The sequence below is a fragment of the Gambusia affinis genome, linkage group LG12 (assembly GCF_019740435.1).
Source record: "Gambusia affinis linkage group LG12, SWU_Gaff_1.0, whole genome shotgun sequence".
NCBI lineage: Eukaryota > Metazoa > Chordata > Actinopteri > Cyprinodontiformes > Poeciliidae > Gambusia > Gambusia affinis.
Window position 1 is genome coordinate 9249266 of NC_057879.1, and position 20875 is coordinate 9270140.

Sequence of the window (20875 nt, forward strand, 5' to 3'; positions counted from 1 at the left end):
CAAGCTTTCTAAATGACAGTGTTGGCAGTGATACCACACTGACCGTGATGAGACTCTAATAGTTAGCTGAACGAGAACACCAGCACATTAAAGGGCTCGTGTTTACCTTGTAAATCCAATTTATTAGCCGAAAACAGCTTTTGTATTCTCTAATGAGACATTCAGCTCTTCTAGCTCCTCGTTCACTTTTCCGTTTATGCCACCAGTGAAGGAATCGAAGGCTAAAGAGTTTTGACGGGCTCAAACAGACTGCGTGAGATCATCTAATTTCCTGCTGTTGTCTCATTTATTTTTTATTTTTTTACACTCTTTCTGTCTCTCTTGTGTTCCCTTCAGATGAATTCAAAGCCTTTCTGAAGCGGCTCCCCACTGACCGATTTTTAAATGTGTCCACGGTTGCCAAGTTCTGGTCAGCTGACTTGCCCCTCCAGAAGCGTTATGCTCAGCTGGAGGCCAGCACAGTGCTGGTCTCGGGAAAAGCCCAAAAGATAGCGAGGAAGCTCTTCACCCTGAGCAAACGCTGCCCTAAGCAAGCCCGCATAAGTCTGCCTCGAGAAAGGTAAGCTACTACGACACCGTCAGCAAATAGACTAAAGGATTACAGTGTGATTTGTTACAACTGAGAGCTAATGTTCATCTTTAACTTTTTCTTTCTTTCACTTTCTTTCTACACAAAGAAAGAAAATCATGTTGTTTTTCTAACAAATATATATCAGCATATAGCTGTTTGAAGCCTATATTTCCCATGTTAAACAAACATATATGCATAGATTTAATATCAGCGGTATTCAATTTCCCACGCGAAATTAAAGGATTAAGCTTTCTCAATGTTACTATTAAGATTTTCCACTACCTTTGAGACTTTGTATAAGCTTAAGATGCAAAGAAGGATAATTAGCAGACAGACATTTGGTGTGTCAGACAAAGCTTTAATAATTCCCCTTCTTGTCACTTTATGATGATGCTGAAGAGTCTGCAAAAAGAATGCTGCATGAGTCATCAATTAAAATCCAATCCAACCCAACATCCAGCGGTAGCCTTTTTTTTTTTTTTTACAAAGCATCCACTTGTTTGAGTTGTGATTTCTGCCCTGTTTGACTTCTTCCCCCTGTGCCAAAGCTGCAGGAAGAAGAAATAGTTTTTTCTATTAGACTAAATTTCTTGTGCCATCAACTGACATGTTTCCATTAATTAGCCAAATAATGGGCTAAGTCTTTTTTCTTGTTGCCTAAAACCTTGTTTAGAATGAAAGAGGTGGGATTTTTTTTAATGCCAAAATCACTTTTGGCAAAAAATGACTCAGACCATCATTTTAAGAAAGTGACAATATTGAACATGTTGCCACTTAACTTCATCATGGGATGCTGCAGGGAACACAGTATATTGCCACATTAGTTGTTTGTCTTGTCACCATGTCAGCCCATTTCTATGTGGAGCACATTAATTCACAAACATTAAGTACCACAATCAAGGTCCCCAACACTCGATTGTGGTGTTGGGGGCCAACTTAGCCCCCATTTTTTAACTTTAAATGCATGGCTTGAAAAGAGATATGTTATCCTGCTATAAAGTTTTCTTAAAGGTTTCCTTTTCAAATGATATTTTGGATATCCATTATCCATTGTGGATAAAGACAAGAGATGGAAGGCTGTTAAAAGAAAAAAAAAAAGAACAGAAAAAAGGTCTCAAACATATTTTGGATATCCATTATCCATTGTGGATAAAGACAAGAGATGGAAGGCTGTTAAAAGAAAAGAAAAAGAACAGAAAAAAGGTCTCAAAACAGGAAATTGGATGTGATCGAGCTGGAAGGAAGCGAAAACAGTAGGGAAGCATAACGGGCTGGAACACTCTGATCTGGCGAAGAACCAAGCAAACTGAGCAGATAATATGGGGAGCAAGGTAATGTCCAACACAAAACCAGTAATTGCCAATTAGAGAGTGGTGGGAGGCAAAGAAAGGATGCAAAACTAGCGGGAAGCACAGCAAGTCAAACTATGACTGGGCTCAGGAAAACCAAATTTAAGATCAAACAAAAAGAAGTTAACTAGAAAATCAAGAAGAATTTTAAATAACAGTTGTGAATGATAAAGAAAAAAAAGTTTTGTTTCCAAATGCTCTGACCTTTGTCTACAACTCAACAATGTGAGTACAGATGCATTTTTTCTGTTCATATGCCCAGTAGCATCTTTTATTTCAAAATTAGCATTAATTTGAACTTTTTTACTCTGGGGTACATCGGATCAGGTTAGTCATTCTATGACAGGCGGAAACAGTCCTTCTGTTAGTTTTATTCAAATTTAGTTCCCCACTTGTATTTTGTTGTTGGTAATTAAACACCTGAACACAGAGAAGATGTTAGCACTTTTAATGCAATGTGTAACAAACAAAATAAGTTCAAAAACAGAGTTCCTCCAAACAATGATCAATTGATAGTCAACATCACTGGGAGTAAACAGAAGAAACAAGAAGATCAAGGGACAAAGTCAAACTAAATAATGACTCAAGCATCAAAACACAAGGATCTACTAATATTCAGACAGTTGGTTAGATGGTTAAATTAGTCTGGCAGGCAATTACTTGGTGCAAGAATGCATAATTTAAAGAGAATATCATTCTGTTTGTGCACAATTGAACAAGAATTTCAGAGGTAAGTTAATTTTACCATGAGATGCATTTTAAACCTTATCATAGAGATGAAGGATGAAGATGAAGGATAGCATTTTATTAAACTTGTACTTTTAACTTGCATTTATACGGTGGTGTAGATCTGAACAATGGTCAGTTGTCTCCTGACAGCACTGCCAGACTTTTCACATAAACTTTTACTGATGTGTCTTCCGTCTCCTTCCCAACAGGCCAGTTGGCTTTTGGCTGGGTACAGCTCAGTCTCTTCTCTACTGCAATGAGCATGGAGTCCTGGGAACGTTCTCCGAGGCGGCTAAGAGCTGCACATGTCCTGTGGACCAGCCCACCTGCCAAGGAGCAATCCCATGTGTTGTGGGCACCTCTCCCAATTCCTGCTCCCAGTGTGCCACCGACAATGCCACCCGATGCGGAGCCTGTCACCACGGGAACTTCCTCCATCTTGGTTCCTGCCGTCCGAGCGTTGGAGCCTCGCTAGACCATTATCTGAATTTTGACCTGGACATGCCAGATGCTGAGGTTCTCTGAGCTTTTAATTTCCACATTTATGCAAATCCGTTAAAAAGTCAATGTTAGCAGAGGATATGTTTAAAATTCAATCTTTTGTCTAACATTTGAGATGTCTTTAGCAAACCGCACCAAGATTACATGCTGTGTAGCCATCTACAAGTTTCTGGCATAATTATTGGACATACTAGATATACCAGCCTGTCATGGTTTCCTGGGACTGACATGGTTTTAAGCCTATTCCACAAATTCTGAAATGGTTCAGGGTGGAGCTTTGGTAATGCAATTCCAGGGGACTGCTTTATTTATTCCGAAACCAGTTTGGATGTGTGTTGAGTGTCATTGTCCAGTGGCATCCAGGTTTCAACCATCTGACCTAAACCTTCACCCTTAAAACAAAGGACCTTGGTTTGGATGTTCAGGAACAACACAGGAACCACCAAGGTTTGAACCTTTGATTGAGGCTTGAGCCTTCATATGGAAACTACTGGCAGACATGGACTGAGCAGATAGTGACCTAGGAAAATGGCACTTGCTTCAAAATGGACACCTTTAGCTAGCCTTAAACTTTTTGTTGCCCACATGGTAAACCCAAATGGTGTCTGGAGAAAATAAATATTGTCATACAAGGCAAAGACTAAGTGATGCTTACCACAACATGAAGCAACAGTTGGAAGAGGCTTGGTGAGGCTGTCAAACTAAATACACTGTACGGGCTGCCAAGCTTGGTGGTGTACGTTGTTGTGCTGTTTCACAAGCTTGGAATCTGTTGCACTGCAGAAAATGGATGGAGTTCCAGAGAGGGAGGAACACCTCCATGGTGATTTCACCTTCCCCGTAAGCCACAATGTATATGGTTGAAACCTAGACATATTAGATACTCCAAAAGGGTAAAGATCATAAAGACACCTTTTGGAATGGATGGGACATCCTAAGATCAAGCTTCAGGACTGACTCCAATCTTAACTGTGTTCAAAATGTATGGGGTATGTTTGAAAGGCAAGTCCTTGTCAGGAACTTAAATCTAAAATCTTTACCAAACAGAGCAGATACAAGACTCAGGTACAGACATGCCAGAATCTTGGTAACAAAGAAGGTGTAATTACAGTGTAATTTCCAAAGGGACATCTAACCAAACTATTAGTAAGGGTTTATGTTCAAACTGTACCCATGTGTGGATTAGATACAATCTGCCAGAAAATCCATGGAGGGGTCACCCATTTTTTATTTTATTTTTTTTATTCAAGTTGTCAGTTGCGTTATCATTCTAGAAAAAAAGTTAAATTTTCTCTTTACGTATAAATTGTGACTTTCATTGAATATTGAATATGTAAGATTTCCAAAGGTAGATTTCATACTATGATGTTTCTGAGACCTTCTCCATGAAGACAGAGTCTCTAAGGCTATGAAATCCCTTGACATCATGATCACTGGGCCAAAACGCATGACCAACAAGTAAATCAAATGCTTTTACTTAAAACTTGCTTAGATTACAAAAATTACTCCAAAATCCATTTTACTGTTGTCATGATTAGAAAATTCAGTTTGAAGGAAGGTTTTTGGATGTTCATGGTGACTTTTAATTTCTTTACATTTTCCATATTTGTGATTATTTTCGGTTAAACTTAGAGAAATACAACTTCAAAGTCATATCAGAAAATGCACCCTTTCGTGTAAGTACGCTCTTGCTTATCTTCTCGTTCTGCCCTAGGTGAAGTACTTGCTTCAGCGACTCGACAGCAGAATTGAGGTCCATGCCATCTACATCAGCAATGACGTCCGCTTGGGAAGCTGGTTCAATCCTGCCTGGAGAAAAAGGATGTTACTTACACTCAAGAGCAACAAAAACAAATCCAACCTCATCCACATGCTAATGGGTATTTCTTTTCAAATATGCTCAACTAAAAATTCAACACTGGAACCTGTGCCTGTCATTTATGTAAATCCTTTTGGGGGCAGCCACTCAGAGAGCTGGTTCATGCCCGTGAATCAGCCCGAATTCCCTGACTGGGAGAGAACTAGACTGGACAGCACTCCCAATGCGCAGTGTTACAACTGGACACTGTCACTGGGAAACAAGTGGAAGTCCTTTTTTGAAACAGTTCACATCTACCTACGGAGCCGCATTGTCACGGACGATCCAACGGTGAACGAAACTCTCTTTTATGAACCTTTGGATTTGGATGATCAGACATCAAACTTGGGCTACATGAAGATCAACACTCTGAAAGTCTTTGGATATAGCATGCACTTTGATCCTGAAGGCATCAAGGACCTGATTCTGCAACTCGACTACCCCTACACGCAGGGCACACAGGACGCTGCCTTTCTGATGTTGCTGGAGATGAGAGATCGGATTAACCGTCTGTCTCCACCGGCGCCACAGCCACTTGACCTGTTTTCTTGTCTGCTGCGCCACCGCCTCAAGCTGTCTGCAGGAGAGGTGGCACGAATCAAGGATTCTCTGCAGATCTTCAACTCCAAACTCCCCAATGCTTTTCCAGAACCTGACCTGGCCCAGCTTTGCAGCTAGCTAGATTAGCACTCTTGGTTCAGGAGTTTTACTGCACCCAGAGTGGAGTTGCTGCTTCATGGACAATCCTATTTTGGGTACACAGAAGATTAACCTACTCTGAAGTCTTATGCTGGGCCTTTCTTTTCTTTCACTTTTTTCATTGGTTTTTGGTGCAACTTGTTTCTTCTGTAGACTCTGCTTTACCAACCGGATGGAGTACTTTTGCTATTACTGCCGTGTTTTTGGTGAACTCTGACTGGACCAGGTCAAGCATCTTATCTATCCTCAACAGTTTTTTGTTTGTTTGTTTGTTTGTTTTGAACTGCAGAGATAGTGCAATCTCTGCCAAGATTTGATCTTAGGACAAAGAACTTTTAGTGGAGTTGGAAAAATGTGTCAAAAGAAAAGGATTTTCCTTTTATAACTATTTTCTTTGGAAAAAGAACAATCGGGTTGGGGATGGAGGGTGGTTATATTATCCATGTGGTGAATAAGTTATGTTATGCTTAACAGTTTGAAATTTGATAATCCTGACCCCTGCTAATGTCTTTGAGTATTTCTTTTTAATCCACATCTTCCATTTTATCTGGCATTTTAAAACGTATATCTATTAATCATCCAAATGAGAAGCTTGTTAGTGATGTTCTGTTCATGGTGGTGTGTCTGTGCCAAAAGCAGATAAACACATTGGCAATCTGAGTGGAAAAAAAACATTGGCATATGCTGTCTTTTCTTACTCTTTTAACCTGAAAGTGACAGAAAGAAATCACATGACGTGATAACAAGGGGATCTGTGGATGTAGTGCTGTAAATAATGCTCCATTTAATTCAAGATTGTGGACAAGTGCACATTGCTTTCTAGATAACCGAGTAAAAGACCAAAAAAAATGTTTATAACAAAACAGACTCATGCCTTATATGGAAAGTTAATGTTAAAACAAGAAGCACATTTAATTTCTGTGTTTGGTTTTGAAGCAAAAGGTTGTTTCGCTTTTTGTATTTCTACCAGGACAGAACAACAGACAGAATCTCCAGAGTATGTGATAATGTAGCTTTTCTATGTACAGCAAATGCCAGTCACATTTTCTGCTCTTGTTTCAATTCAGTGTTGTGGAGGAATTTGAATCACTTTTCACAGTGCCCACCAGTACTTGCACTATGTAACTGTTCTGCAAAATCTCCAGTTATACAAAATTTCTGCAACTGATGGACCTTTTTTTTTTTTTTGCTTTGAATATGGTTTTAAAAGTTTTAAACAGTTTGGTTTTGTCTCATGTTTTTAAGTCGGTATTTGCTTTTTGTCAATCTAGCTTTCTTTTTTCTTCTCTCTTTATGTGGGTCACAATTCTGCAGCAGTTATCACGGCAAATGCACGGTCAGAAAGTTTATCTCGGGCAGTAAGGGCCCCCGTCAGAGTCGCAGGCTTACGAGTAAGACACTTGATATGATAATACATTTACTTTGCCAATTTCTCACAGTAAACCCTGTATGTCATTTTCAGCTGTTCTGTGCTCAGCTTGCTTAAGTAAAAGCAAAGTGATTTATCTACCTTGGAGTTTGTTCTTAATTTCAAAAAAAAAAAAAAAAAAAAGAAAACAACTGCTTTCGAAACTTTCTATAACTGCCAGGAGGTAGATTAGAAATGTTGTTTATTGGCCTCTGGCTCACAACTTATCAGCCTCGAGATAATACACAATACATTTCTACAACAATCCAGGAAAGCAGACGACGAGTTCAGTTTTTGGTTAAAAGTTGTAATCCATATATTCCCCGTCATAAAAAATGAAACAGAATATAAATCTCAACCATCGTTTCAGTTATTATTCAACTCCCTTCTTCCCATGTAAATTACAGAGAATGAAAGTTAAAACAATAAATCTATCTGCATCTCATTAAAGACGTACCTCACATCACTGGACAAGCTCTCTTTGTGAACATGTTTCTCACCTTGTATCCTGTCATATCTGAAAGCATAACTCTTTGTCACTGTGCCCCATTTTGTGCAGTGGGTGGGTGTTGACCTGAATATGGTGTGATGGCTCTTTTGTTGCATCCCAGCCGGTCAAATAGTGAATATTTCAGTTAATCTGAGGATTTGTCAGAACGCACCCTGTTGGAACAACATTGACTATTTGGCATGTCGAGGTAAGTGAACTTGGTGTCTGCAGGTTTATTGTGTCAGATTCAGTAGGATCTTATCAGAGCATTGCTGCAACAAATAAGCATTATTGAAATAAGTGTTACAGAAGTGTAGGATATGTGCATTATATATCAGATCTTTAAGGTGAGCAGCCTGTCTCAACATGAGACCAAATGACATATTAAACTTGTGGAAAGGTGATACGGGAGAATTACACACTGTACATATGGCAACATATCTTCATACACCATTGAAACAAAAGCCATACAGTGATGAGGGTGAGTGTTTGAATAATTAAAACACCGCAGAGAAATTTGTAACCATTTCTTCTAGCTGTTTTCAGTTAGCATGGTAACTTAGCGCAACATTTAAGAAATTACGCAGAATTTCCTATTTTGAACTCGGAAGAAGTTCCGTTCGGGTGTGACCTCACTGCCAGATTCAAACTTCAACTGGCCAAGAAAACTAAAAGTTGTAAGAGAAAAACTTTCAAAGAAATACTGGAGAATGTCATAATGAGCTTTTTGTAATTGCAATCAATTTATTCTCCATATATATTGATATATGTGAAGCCATCCTCTAGTGGTAGAATGACCTGATTCTTTTAGTCAAAATTATTTCTCCCATTGATTACTTATCTGATAAAATTTGTTACTCCAGGAAATAATGTTAAAATGAATATAAGAATAAGTCAATATTTTAAAACAGCTCTCTGGAACAGATAGATCTCTGCTAGGTGTTATTATCTGAATTACAATTGATAATATTGCTTTGAACAAAACCACTAATTGGCTCTAAAGCTGCTCTCCTTGACGGTTGGGCTACAACTGACCACCTGATGACCTCTGCTTTTTATTGCAGTGCAAATTATGACTGGAGACTAATTACTACTTCTTGTGCTCCTGAGTCATATTAAGCATGACTGTGGTTGACATTGCAAGATCATCTTTAAAAGCAGTTATTTTACTCCTTGAAACGGCAAAAGGTCAGTTTTGCTGGAGTTGCACAAGTTTGTGAAATTGCTCAGTATTTATTTCTAAGAGAAAAACCAAGAAGTAATCTGCAAATTAAGCATCGGTCTCGCTTGCTAAAAACACATTGCCAATCTGCTCTATTTTTAAACCTCCTAATGAATGAATAAAGAGAAGCTCTCAAGCTTTGTTTTTCCACAAGAAGTGGAATTATTTATTTTTCCACAGTAAAATTTGTAAGACAGATTTATTATGGCATTTTCATTTAGAAATCATTATTTTCCAGGTTTTGTTAAATAAGTTGGTGGTTTTTTAAATGAAACTACAGCATAATTGTCAAAGTTAAGAAATTCCAGATGAATAGATTGTCTGTTAATAATTTAGCCGTTAATAACTTTTATTTGAAGGTTGTTCTTTTATTATTATTATTATTCTGAGGTCATTAATATATTCCAGTCATTTACATATTCGTAATTCTGAACTAGGCATCATCCTGTATAGCATGTACCTTAACAGTACATAGATAAATGAATGAAAGCTGATTATTCCTACATTTCTTTCCCCCCCATGAACAATAAAGCAATCCTGGAGGTATTTTATATATGTGGGTATTTACAGACCTGATCAAGCACACATTGAGTGTCTGTGTGGGTGGATGTGCTGACAAGCATGACTCTGATGTGTAGGAGGCACAGGGACCGACTGCGGTGCGCGTTAGCTTCAACATACCCAGTGTGTCCACTCGGTGAACTATTATCATTCATTAGAGCTGGCTGTCAACCTTCCACTCACTCTCTCACCTTTTCTCCAGCTCTTCTCTCTCGTAATGCCCTTCAGCAGTTTGCTAAGAGCTGTCATTCTGTCAGCCTTCCATCAGCCTATTGATTCACTGATCTCTGTTAGACCATGGGCAAATGCTTGCATGTCTATTTTACTATATAGTACCACTTCTTCTTTTTTTTTTTTTTTTACTGACCATCCACTACCTGATGGATTCTGTAGCCACAAAAACTCAGCCAGACTGAAAATAAACATTAGTGGTGTTGCATACGTTGTTTTAAAGACGTCCTTTTTCAGTTTGAAAAAACGATCTTTAGACTTAGACGCCCTTTTATTTAGCCTACTCTGACTTTGGCCTCATGTTTCCCCCCCTTTATTCAATAAAAAAAAAATACCTTAGCATTTGTGGAATGCTGACTCGTCCTTTCCTACTGGAACTGTTGGCTCACGAACACTAAGAATGCCTTTTCAAAGATGGGGGAGGATGACGCAAAATGTGTTATTTTTGAAAAACAGAAAAATAAAAAGAGGAGTTTTGTGACTAAAAACAGGTATATTGGACTGGCAGGTTTCAGACACAACATGTTCTATTGAGAGAGCAGGAAATGATGTGAAAAGAAGAGATGGATATGAAGACCTGAGTCCAGAAACTTACATAAATGGAAAGTCAAGAAAGGTGGACCAGCAGGACCAAGACCAGAAGAACATGACAACAACAACCATAAAACAGAGGGAAACTAAGCAAAGTAAGCATGGTATGACTGAAACAATTATAAAGAACATGACACAACTGAGAAAAATAACAGTTAAAATAATTGCAACAAAACAAAGCCAGCGTTTTAGATTGAACATGCACATAAACAGTGGTGTGAAAAAGTGTGTGACCCCCATTTTTTTGAATGTTTGTCACATCTCAGGGTTTCAGAATATCAAAGCAGTTTAAATATTAGCCAAAAACAACCTCAGACATAATCATATTTAAGAAAATAAAAAATGATAGCACACATACCACCTGCTAAATATCCTCACTCATTAGCCATGTAAGGACATTTTTGCCAACACATTCAATTGGCTCTTTCTTGATTTAATGACCGGTCAACCTGCAACATGAAAACAATGTCTCTGGATGGTCAGTGTTTGAAAGTGTTTTCAGTTCACCTTTTTGAATATTCACCAACCAACAACACAATTAACATGATGAATGTATCAAGGCATTTTTTTTTCTTAAGCAGGATGTAAGTCACTTTGTATTTTATTTTATTCCATTGTTTTTCCGGGCACCACTCAATGGTGGTTCATTTAAACCTTACACAACACTAACATGTCAGTTTTTAAATCTCTTTTTAGTTCAGTGAAATGTTTGCTTTCTTCTTATAAACCAGAACTCTTCATCCTAAAAATATATATTTTTTGACAGTAGGTAATAAACTCTGCCTTCAGCAAGCTTTTGATTTGATTCTTTCTTTGATACATTAAATGCATCCGGTAGTAGAGGCAGTGGGACAGTTACTGGAGATGACAGAGCCCCTGCTATGTTTTATCACAGGTTGGATGATTTTTCACCTGCAAAACTGATGCAACACCTTAAACGTTATCCCCACGGCTTTCTCTCTTCTTTGAAAATTTCACCATAAAAATTGTTTAAAAAAAAAAAAAAATAGAAATGTTTTTTCTGAACTTTTTCATTTCTGCTTCCTCTTTCTTTAATAAATGACGTGTTGAAATTTTCAGTGGGTGGTTTGAGGCTAGAAAACACAAGTGAAGACCAGCTAATTTACAAATTGAAACCATAGCATTAATAGAGTACATACTTTCTTATTCCCATAGCTTTGTGGTAGTTGTAGTTTGTTGAAACTGCGTCGGACCATCAAATTGTTTTCATTCAGCAACACACATTCAATACAAAGTATTAAAACGGCAAATTTTACAAATTAGCATTGAACAGACATTGTGTTTTGTAGGAGGACAAATAAAAACATAGTCCATGATAGTGACGTGGAAGGAAAATTAAATTATCAGACATTTTTACATAAGGAGGAGTTTTGTGGCAATAGGCGGTGCTTTATGAGGTAAAATGACTTCAAGGGGGATTCGAGGATTTCTCAAACATCCATGACAGAATCAAAGCTGCATGAACTAAATAACATCATAACATAGTAAAAAGCTCAAAAGGTCATTTTTACATAATATTCCCCACCTTTAACTTGGATTATAAAACTTTACTGCATTAATAACTTTTTTTTTCTGCTGCTGAAGTGCTCCAAAGTCCTATTTTGACTTAGAGTTTACTTTTGACTGACCCTCGTTCCTCACATAAATCTCTTGCTCTCAAGCTGCTTTGTCACTGAGGACAAGAAAATGAGAACAGGCAGTTCATCTCTCATTTACTGGGTTTTGTCCAGTCCAACAGAGGAACCAATGCAGCTCGACCGTAGAAAAGGCTCATGCTGGTTTTGCCAGAAATGTATCAGAACATAAAGTCCACTGCAGCTTTTTCCTGTAACTGTCAGCATGCTGCAGCCTATGTGTTGACTGACAATAAAAATGATTCATAATGGACATGTCCAGAAAACAACACATTCATATTTTTTCATATTTTTGCTTACAGCATTTAGATAGCTGGGCACAGTGCATCACTTACAAAGATTGTAAGATTTTCTGTTTTTGTTTGTTTCTTTTCTCTAATTTGGCTGAGTAATTTTCAGAGTTTTTTCAGTGGATTGTACTTTTATCTCTGCTTAAACTGTGTTTTTGTTAAATGTTTTTTTTTTATTAAAATCTGCACCTCAGATGCCACTCTGTAGAGTCGATCTTGTTTGGTCCATTTTAAAATCTGGCAGCAAATAGGTTTTGTGCAATTTGCTAATTTATTATTTTTACGCTGCTGGACAGATTTTCCCATGCAAAGTTTTATTCAGCAAAAATAGCTCTCCAAAAAAATATACTGGAAAAAATGTCCAACCCATTTGGGCTGTTATAACTAAAGCTCAGGACATTTATTGACAGTTGTCACAGATTATGAAAAGATCAGATGTTCACGTTAACAGACTGGTTTTAGAGTCCCGACTAAAAGGCCAACTGCACGCGTGAAACTCTAGAGGAAAATCTCATGATGATGACATTTTGAAGAAACAAACATGACTGTTCTGGCGAACTGCCAGGGTAGCCACGCCCCTCTGCTGCACCTTTCTGCAGCTCCTCTGCTGGTTAGTGGTGAGAACCAGGTGGACTCAATCTCGTGCAGGTACTTTGGTTGGTGGCTGACCTGTCACTCCTGCTTGAAGAAGTGCCACAGCAAACACAGCTGAGAACAGCAAACAGTGCTGGTAGCACACAAATTCAGAACTGTGCAGACGTTTCGACAAACTGTGAAGGAGATTTCCTGAGTCTCATTGGAGCAGCACGTGGACTCTGATTGATTATTGTACTGAACAGTTTTAATATTCCAATCAAATCAAAGTGAGTAATTTAAAAAAATAATAATAATACAAGTGGTGTTTATTGTTTATGGTACAAAGTGAATAAAGATTAAACTAAAAACAAAAAAAAGTTGGTTAGAATGTTTGACCATGAACATATATTTAACAAAATGTTGATAAATATGCTAATTTATTTATTAGTGTTGAATTTTACTATGAAATATTTGCTATTAATTATACTTTTGGATTAATTGGTTTAATGGTGTGGAAATCTATTTGATTATTTCACAATGTATTTATCTTGTTAATTTCAGAATGTAATAGATGTGTTTCTGTTTCTTTTGAGGTTTTTCTCCCATGTGGCTGGAAGGCTATAAATTGTGACGACCATCATATGAAAATAAAGATGGACTAATTACATTGAAGACTCGTCGAGTGAAATCCAGTCATACTCTATAGTAGAGACTATCCTTTACAAGTGGGGATCGCACAGTAAATCAAACCAAACAAAACCTGACAACCTGACAGTTGGGGGCAGTAACAGAAGATAATCTCATTCTCAAACACAGATTATGTTTCTGTTGCTCTACCTTATGAAATGAAGATCAAGCAGAAACAAGCAAACTCGACAGTGACAAGAGAATGGGGGGAAATGGCATTTACTGTAGAAGATAATGAAAAGAACTGACAAGAAGTTAATGAAACTGGTTGGCTTTATATCTGCTGGGGAGATGTTCTGTTCCTTGGAACAGAATGTTATATACCTGAGAGAGGACCTGGAGGGAAGCAGCTTAAAAATGACTAAAGACAGAAATTAACACAGATGGAAGTACAAAGAACTCAAGGAAGAATCCAGACCGATAGGCAAAGAACAGACCAAAGAAAGCACTAAGAATTACAAATCAAAAGAGGGAATGAAGGACGGAACAATTTGCAGAATAAAAGTAAAATAAAACCTTTTGAGAAATCAGAATATAGTGTAAAATGCAGTGGCTATCTAGAAGACGCAGCATGGTTCCATCCATTTGGCTTATCCACTTTTTTCCCCTCTTGCTCTTTCTTTTGGTTTATTTTGTTTGTATTTCCTTTTAATTCCTGTAAAGCACTTTGTATTGCCTTGTTGCTGAAAATGTGCTATATAAATAAAATTACCTTTTACCTTTTTTGTTTTAAATCCACACATCTAGTCGTCAAGGGGCAAGAGGTAGAGTGCACAATTTACAGTCCAACAGTCCCTCACAGGTCAACACAGAGAAATACAGAGCAAGCAACCAGACATGCACACAAACAGGCCAAAGAGCAATGAGGGGCTGCCAATTAACCTTACATTGACTCTTTTGGACCGTGGCAGTTGGAGAACATCCAGGCTCGCAATATGACAAAACGCAAACTGCATCCAAAAAGACCCTGGCAAGGATTCAAACACTGGATTATTACAACTGCGACTGCTTAATAATTAACCGTAAACACAAATCATAAAGCAACGCTGATGAAATCTTAAATTAGTTGATGAGTAGAAATTATTGGGAAGATTTATATATATTATTTATTTATTTTTTTTCTTGTGTGAAGAACTTCAATCTACTAAGTAACGCAAATTCTGACTGACTGAAAAGTGAATAATTTTTTTGATATGAGCTCTGTGCCTGTTTCCTTCAGTAACCTGATGTATTGTAGTTTATCCAATGACGATTGTCGTAAAAATATTCCAGGTTCCTGAAAGTGCCGTCAGTCTGACACAGACTTGTCTCAGAGTTTTTTGTCTTTTAAAAAAAAAAAAAAAGTTTTTCATTGGTCAAGACAGTTAAGTCAGAAACAATAAGTGCTGTTAAAAAAAAAGTTTGACCAGTACATGCTGTTTTTCAGTCTTGGATTAGCTAGCAGCTGAAAAGGATAAACTTGGTTCATGGCCTTCTGTACAGTCTGGCTCAGGAGAGTCCAATGCTAGAAGAACGATGTGGACTAAGGTGACTCTCAGAAACTGGAGAGTTTAATTGTGTTATTGTGTTAGGTACACTGCAAAAACACAAAGTAGCTTTGGTCTAGTTTCTAGTCCAAACACCTTAGTACATTTGAAATGAGACAAACTAACTTAAAAGTAACTTTTTAGCAAGATAGGCTTGTGTTAAATAAAGGATTCCTTAATATTGATGAAAAAGTTCTTCTATTGGCAGATAAATTAACTTTTAACATAGCAAAAATATCATGTAATAAGTAAAATAACCTGCCAATGGAATTATAACTTTTTCATTAACATTAAGATTTTTTATTTATTTATTTTTTTTACTTAGAACAAACCTCTGTATTTTCCTGAAACGTTACTTTTAAGCTGGTTTTGTGTGATTTCAAGTTTACTAAGAATTTTGCACGGAAAAGTAGACCAGAAACACCTGGTCAGATTCTGTGTTTTGCAGTGTAAGAGTTTTGACATGGGATTGGTCTGGCTGTGCAGTCAGGTCACCACAGATGTGCAACAAACTAAGTGCCTTCCTAAGTGAAGTTAAGACTGTTGTCTCAAGGGAAGCATAAATAGTCAGCGGTTACTACCATGTGAAATGTAAAGCATGATGTTTTGATGTGTACTTTCATCAGACTTCAAAGGCATTTTTTAATCAGTTTTCTTCAATGTGCTGACAAGAAAAAAAGCTCTCTGCAACTCCACTGAATTTGCTAGGTGACCTTGTCTGTACTTAGTCAGATATAATGAATGTGTGTTTGCCAAGTGACCCTCAGGAAAAAGTCAGTGGAGGAAAAAACAATTTTTAGATAATTTTGCAAGCTGTCATGTGCCCAGGAGAGACCCAGAATTTAGCGATTTATCAGCTGTTGATAGATGTGCCGCTGATGCATTTGCTGACTAGCGTCCCTCGTAACAACATGGTGGTTTGTCAAACAGGGTCAAACAATCACAAACCTTTTATTTGAAATTCTGCCTGACCCTTTTGCCAAACATGAATCTTTTTTTTTTTTTCTGAATACAGTGCTACTGTTGTAATTTCAAAGTAATTTCAAACCTTCAAATGCGCACAGTTATTGATGATTGCGTCAAATGACCTGAAGGCACTTGGAGTTTGCAAACTTGCATGCACACGCCTGTCGTTTTCACCGACTTCAGCTCATTAAATTCAAAACAGTCTGACTTTCAAAACATCATAAATCAATTCAGGACTTGTAGCCCAACACTTCTCACCTTCCCTTTCGCTTCCACTTTCTCTCAACGTTATCTACCCTCCATCACTCCCTCCAAGTCATCTCCTACCTATTGCCTCATTTTCTCCCGCTCTCTCCCTCCCTGCGTGCTTCTTTGGGAGGTCCAGGAAGTTTGCAGTATGCAGACTAAATAGTCCTCTGATGGATTAGCTGTCTCTTGCAGGCCTGAAGATTAGCCCAAGGGCAAACCCACTTCTGTTTTTGTGGGTGCCATGTTGAAGATGAATAACATTTTATTAACTCAATTCAGAGTGACTCCTTCCACACCTCATTATGGGGAAACAGGGCAAAAAAAAAACAAGCACCTCCAGCTGGCCAGCGTTCGCTCTCTACCCCCATCTCTGTCACACTCCCTGCCTTTCTGCTCATCTCTAGCCTTCCTCAGCTTATAAACTTGCAATCTGATGCAATGTGACACTGCATTGGTTCTTTTGGTTCTTGTTTTGCGCCGTGACAACTCAGGAAATTGACTTCTCGGTTTACAAAAACACCTCTGCAGCCTGCATATTAGAGGACATTTATCTTGTAATAAGGAGCGAAGAGTAATTGAGATTTTGTGATTTCATTATCTAGAAGCACAGGACTTTTTCTTCATGCAGTATTGGGTTGCATATTCAAAGCAGTCACATTAGGTAAGTTAAATTTTACTTTCTTTTCGTAATTTGTGTTCCTTCGTGGTTCTTTTCTCTTTTTCCTGCATTACAACCACAAACCTCAATGTATGCATTGAGAATTTATGTACTAGACATATCTTTAGGATATAGACCTACTGGATTTACACATTTACGTTCTGAACTAGTTGCCAGATTTTCAAACATATGTTGGAAAGTATCTTTTAACCTTTCTGAGAGTCCCAATTAAATTTCAGTCTGGACTATGATTTGGCATCTCCAAATATCAACACAATTTGAACCTAAGCTTTTCATTGCAGCTCAATCTGTGTGTTTAGAGTAGCATTTAGATAAACCGATAACCATGAATTTTGTTTATTGCTTTTTATTGCTTGCTTTCAGGATTGCTCCATCCATCTTCCTATTAACTGACTGGCTTTTCTGTTAAAGAAAATCATCTCCACAGCATAAGTCTGCCATCCCTAGTTTGTTGTGGATGTGTTATGGTCAGGGAGATGTACAGTTAGTTATTCATCTCACAAGTATTTTACATGTGTGCGGAAAAAATAAAAAATTCTCATCTGATCACAATGTCTGCGTGTTTGTGATGTTGCTTACATGGTTTGTGGCCAGAGATGTGAAACTGACTAATAAATCACATCCATTGAGCCGCTGTACTATGTATTTTTATTGCGTATCGTGCTACTTTATAGCACAATCAAGTAACTTTGTTGCCTTCAGTTGTTACAAAAAACAACTGAAGATATCAAACGTAACTTAAAAGAAATTTGGCACCTTGAAATTGAGAGAACAAGCACAAGGTGAAATGCTCAGCTGGGAGCAAATGGAGTATTTATTTTATATTCAAATATTTTGGCTTGGCTCTACGTATGTGTGCCCAATTACACTGGAGAAAGGTCTGTTTGATTTGGTTGAAATTTGGTTTGGTTAAATCCGTGATTTTATTTAGGGGTGTCAGAGTGATTTCACCTCCAGGCCACACATTTAAACTTTCTAGTTGGATATTTTTTGAAATCCTTTTTTAGTATCCTTTTCCTGCCACTTAAAAATTATAAACCACTCGTGTCCCTTCACATAAAATATAAATAAAACCCATTTTGGTATTAATGTTAAAAAAATGTAACACTTTTCCAGTTTAGGGTTTGAATACTTTTGTAAGGCACTGTGTGAGTCAAAAACCAAAGGCATTTATCTCCTGGTTGTGTTTTCACCTGAGGCTCTTCCAGACACATTCGGAACGATTTCTACCAAAAAATAAAAAATAAAAAAAGATTCAGCGGCTCCTGTTTGTGTGTGCTTGTTGTCAGACCAGGTACCGAGGAGGAAGTGAAAGGGCATCAGGGACCTTGCTCAAAGAGAAGCAGAAAAAGTGGAAAATAATAGATTGAAGAGGAAGCAAAAGTCTGCTGTCCAATCCCTTTCCGTGCCCTCGGTTTCTTTGAGAGAGATGAGCAAAAACACAGGTCCTGGTGTCGATGAAGGCGGGGCCCGGGCAGCCGCCGCATAGGATGCAGACCAGCTGAGCAAAGGAGGTCAGAAACTGCATCAGAAATTGTCAGGGGAGATTAACTGGGAAGTGCAGAGGCAGTAGCACACTGTGTCCACTAAGTGAATACAAAACTTGTAAGGAAGAAGAACCCTTGGAGAAATGTTCCAGCCCGCACTCGTAATGCAACAGAGAGAATAAATGAAAATGTGGCTGTACATTTCAGTCTGATTTACATTTTTGCATTTCGATGATTTTCTTGAATGTGTAAATCCAGACCTGTTTGTACTTCAAGCAGTGAAGGGGTTGGAAATAGGAACAAAACAGTGCAATCTTCGACGTAATGCACTTTTAGGAACTGTTAAATACCTGTTGGTGAAAGAGAATTACCTAAGAACTGGTATTCTAATGTTGAGTGTTTTTAATGGACAGTGAACAAACTCACAGCAGGTGTGGACTCCCGATGTTTTCTCCAGGGGTTTGCTTCAGTTTAAAATTCGAAAAGCTGCCCCTGCAATCAATTCCAGGGCGAGAGCTCAGCAGGAGTTCGTGACTGTTTTACAAGCTTTAATTCTCCACACAACAGAAAAGGTAAGAGGGGTTGCTTGTAATAGCGGTGATACGGTGCAATATTTGGTCGTAAAAGTGGCTGGATAATTTAAATGATTTCCGTACGCAGAGAGACATTTAACCTTATATTTTGTCATTTGAAGAACTACTACTAATGTAATTAGTCCTGTATGAAGCATCTGTGTTGCCACAACAAAAACCAAAAAAAGAAAAGAAAAAAAAAATCAGGACTCGATTTTCTCCACAAATTCTGCTGCTTTCCACGGTAGCGGCTGTAAGAATTGCTTTACTTTTCTAAAATGGGTAGAGTGTATGTTCTTTTCCCCCATTGTTTCCTTAGAAGAACTCAAATATTGATCAAACTGTCTAAGATCAGATATGTGGTACATATCCGCAGACCGGGAGGAAAAAAGAAAAAATTACATTCCACATATCCAATTCAGGGGAGGGCAAAGGTAAAAAAAAAAAAAATCAAACCTATAACAAAGACTAAAGCTTTCAAATTCACTGTGTTAAAGTGTCAGAGACAAAGAGGCAACAAGTTTAAATGGGGTTACGGAATGTGAACAAAAAATATTAAAGTGTGCTGTGTTTTTGTTTTGTTTTGTGCATATTTTGGATGAAAACTCAGATGAAATGGTTACCCTGTGCCCCAGAGATCATGCACATGTCAGGCTCTGAGATCTGTTATATGCCGGTAAAACGGTCAATTTCCTCAGTGATGGAGCAAAAGATGCAAGAGTAAAAAAAAAAAAGAGGTTGAGAGCTGGTGGCTCACATGACTAGCAATACCCTTGAATAATATGCAAGCATACTTCTAAAATATAGAAAAATCAACATAACTCATATAGGGTGGGTGAGAACTTTGGGACTAGAACAGTATAAAGTTTATTGCTTTATTCTTTTTCTTGTTTTCTCATTAAAAAGAAAAGCCACTATTCCTAAGAAATAAGATGGAAAAACCCCAGTTTGTGAGTAATGGAGTCACAGATTACAACACAGATTATCCAAAAAAATAAAAAATAAAAAAATTAAAAAAAACTGATTGAAGACAGTGGGAATGATGAGTGGACCAGTTAGTAGAACAAAAATATTAAGAAGTCAAATTTCTTTTTTCACTATTAAGGCTGCCATAAAGGACATTAGAACACAAAGCTGTTGAAAAGACAAAAGAAAGGTTAGTGGGGTGATTTTTTGTCACTTTGTCACCTAGGTTTGAAGAAAGATTTAAAGTAGACAAACATTATATATGGATTTGTAAACTTTTTTTAAAAAGTAAAAGAACTGACCAAACGTAATGGATTATGCTTTATGAAATATTGAATGTCTTGCCAGAATGGAGCGTGAGGTAAGCCCAATTCAAAGCCTTTCTTTCTCATTTTAGTGACATTAGTGGTTACTGATGACTAGTGCCTCATAAAAAACACTTGTCTTTTGTCTGCCGTAAGACATGTGTGTAAACAGGAAGATTGAGTGATGAAACTCAGAAAGCAAAACTAAATCACCGGTAAAGCGTAGGGTAGAATTACCAGTCTCAGTCAACAAATGACAGCCCCCCACATTAGAGTCCATGTTAGAGTTTCCCAGTTTTTGAGCAGCAGACACATCAGCACTTCAGACAAGCATTCATAAATCAGCTCTTTATGTAAAAATTCTGGAAAGCAACCACTGCTGAGGGACATTTCAGCAAGGAAATAAAGCCATACAGTATCTCTACACATTGTCTCTAAATGTTTCTCCTTCTGAAACATGAAACAGGACCAATAACATTGGTGTCTACTTACAAAAAAATACATGGAATTACAATAAAAATGCAAAACTTGAAAACTTGGGACAAAAAAACATACCTCTGCTGGGACCTCATGCATGATTTCACGATAAACGTTGCCATAAGAAGCCCCTCATCGTCATGTGCAAGCATATGAGTATAATTTCTTTATTCATTTACCTTGAGATAAAGGATTACCATGGCTGAACCATGTGGCTATGGCCGAATGGC

The 20875-nt window shown here is 37.7% G+C and overlaps 1 protein-coding gene across 3 annotated transcripts in view; it reads left to right on the forward strand.

The window, feature by feature from the left end:
* The window catches only part of brinp2 (bone morphogenetic protein/retinoic acid inducible neural-specific 2), a 190794-nt gene extending 183582 nt beyond the window's left edge, over positions 1-7212 (forward strand). For all 3 annotated transcript variants that reach the window (XM_044133142.1, XM_044133144.1, XM_044133143.1), the window contains exons 7-9: positions 337-559; positions 2859-3165; positions 4865-7212. In XM_044133142.1, the coding sequence (XP_043989077.1) occupies positions 337-559; positions 2859-3165; positions 4865-5686 (1352 nt within the window). In that variant the 3' untranslated portion in view covers positions 5687-7212. The remainder of the gene's footprint in view (positions 1-336; positions 560-2858; positions 3166-4864) is intronic.
* The last annotated feature ends 13663 nt before the right edge of the window (positions 7213-20875 follow it).